We start from the raw sequence: 2,125 nt of genomic DNA on the forward strand, positions 1-2,125 counted from the left end.
TCAAAAACAAGGCATCAAAATATTTGAAAATATAAAAACAAGCATAACTTCCTATATGTATTAAAAACCTATACTATTTCATATAACAACATACATTTTATAGATAGTAAACAAAACTCTTCATAAGTAAACAATTACTATATTTTTTAAAAAAGCAATTTACTGTCATGGAGTTAATAAAGAAAATTATTATACTGAGTTTATTTTTTAATGTATGACACTGCTGATTCAATAGTTATAAAAACTAATGCTAAAATATAAAAGAATTATATTTCTTTTCAATTTGGAAATTATAAATAGTTCCAAAGGCTTATTAGTAGAAAGTTTGAGTTGTTAAACCGCAATTTATAAGAAAAAGATTAAAAAACTCTAGTTTCTCTTAAGATGAAATAGTTACAAAGTTGTAACACAAATAGTTTTAAAAAGTTAATGAAAAATATTACTGTAACTATAATCTTAGAAATCTGGTTTCTTTATAACTAACAATAAACAATCAGGTTATTTTGATAATGGGGAGGTACAGAATATATATTTTAAGTATCATTTTTCTAATTTATTTAAAGTAAAATGAGCAGAAGAAAAACCAAAATAGCCCTCTCTTTCTATTCAAAAGATCATAGAACTTATACTTTTAGGTAATATTTGAAAAATTCATAGCACAAAAGAAATAAGCCATTTTAGAATAAGAACATTTAAAAATTAAGAAGTTTTACTATCAACTTACCTTCTTTTGATACCAGACTATAGCATCTGTGACTTTGGACGCCATTTATTCCACTGCACTCACACATTAGTCATTTTAGGCTGTGCAAGAGAGAAAAGCATACAGCTTTACTTCCACCTTCCAAAAGGAGACTAAATAACACCCATAGTACTCTGCTTACTCCCCAGCAAGGGGTGCATGACTATACTTATATTACACCCTTCCTCATTACTATTTTAGCAACAGGTTCTCTTAAGTAAACAAAAATCAGTTGCCATAATAAAGGAAGGTTCTTTCTGCAAGAATGTACCATTTGAGAGAGAGAGAGAGAGAGAGTGAGTGAGTGTGTGTGCAAAATAGGTTAAGGGTGTTTTTTAAATATCAATCTCTCAAATAAATTCCAGAATTTCCTAGTTTATAGTGGGAGTTTTTAATGTAGAAATTAAGATATAATAAAAATCCAGTGACTAACTCAGAGATTGCTTTTTGCTATAGTTTCTGTTTAGGAACAGTTACTATCAATTATAGTTGTTAATGGATGGTTTAACAAAGATGTCAAAATTTATAATCATACTAAATTTATAACCATTAAATTTCTTGTATTCAGTAAACACAAAATTTCATGAAAATTAAGTAACTTGAAATGTTTTACTACATTTCCATTAAATACTAAACCAGTATTTCAGTCAATTACACAGGAATAATTAATATTTAGAACTTTCCAGCTATCAGAATTAACTAATACTTAGAAATCTGTCACGGATCATTTTCTTAACCACCTTTCTTGTGTTTGCCTCAAACAGCACTGGGTGCTAAACTTGATGGTGTCTTTGCCGTAGGCACAACTCCAGACTGAGCCCAGTGAACTCTGGAGTACTTTACTGGTCATATGATGGTGTTAACATGGAGGGCAGCTTTGGTATGGCATTAAGGATGAGCCTAAAATAGAGTCAAACACAAATAATGGCACAAGATCTCATTATAGACCAAAACCATCCAGGGCAGCAAAGAACCCTGCTGAGCTAACGCACATCTGCAACCCCCACAGAGAAACAAAATAACAGGCTTTTTTTTAAGGTATTTCTGAAAGAGAGAGAGAGAGAGAGAGAGAGAGAGAGAGAGAGAGAGTGTGTGTGTGTGTGTGTGTGTGTGTGTGTGTGTGTGTGTGTGTGTATACACACACATATACCTATATACTTCTTGAGCATATTAGAATTCAACTACAAAGAAAATGTTTTAAAACTCGTAAGTTCAGATGTTCAATCTATGAAATTTAATGTTGTTGTTGTTGTTGTTATGTGCCGTCGAGTCGCCTGCGACTCATAGCGACCCTTTGTACAACAGCCCTAAACTCCGCTCTGTCCTGTGCCAATCACACTGTCTCCGACACTCCCATCCCAATTATCCCAGTCACTGAATCAA

General features: G+C 32.0%; 1 protein-coding gene across 3 annotated transcripts in view; it reads right to left on the minus strand.

Moving 5' to 3' along the window:
* The window catches only part of PHTF2 (putative homeodomain transcription factor 2), a 116,603-nt gene extending 115,718 nt beyond the window's left edge, over nucleotides 1-885 (minus strand). For 2 of the 3 annotated variants that reach the window (XM_006882597.1, XM_006882596.1), the window contains exon 1: nucleotides 725-817. In XM_006882597.1, the coding sequence (XP_006882659.1) occupies nucleotides 725-769 (45 nt within the window). In that variant the 5' untranslated portion in view covers nucleotides 770-817. Of the gene's footprint in view, nucleotides 1-724 lie in introns of all 3 variants that reach the window. The other variant, XM_006882595.1, reaches the window with a different exon arrangement.
* Between the last annotated feature and the right edge of the window lie 1,240 nt (nucleotides 886-2,125).

Source organism: Elephantulus edwardii, unplaced genomic scaffold (assembly GCF_000299155.1).
Source record: "Elephantulus edwardii isolate Elephantulus edwardi_28Jun2011 unplaced genomic scaffold, EleEdw1.0 scaffold00022, whole genome shotgun sequence".
Taxonomy (NCBI): domain Eukaryota; kingdom Metazoa; phylum Chordata; class Mammalia; order Macroscelidea; family Macroscelididae; genus Elephantulus; species Elephantulus edwardii.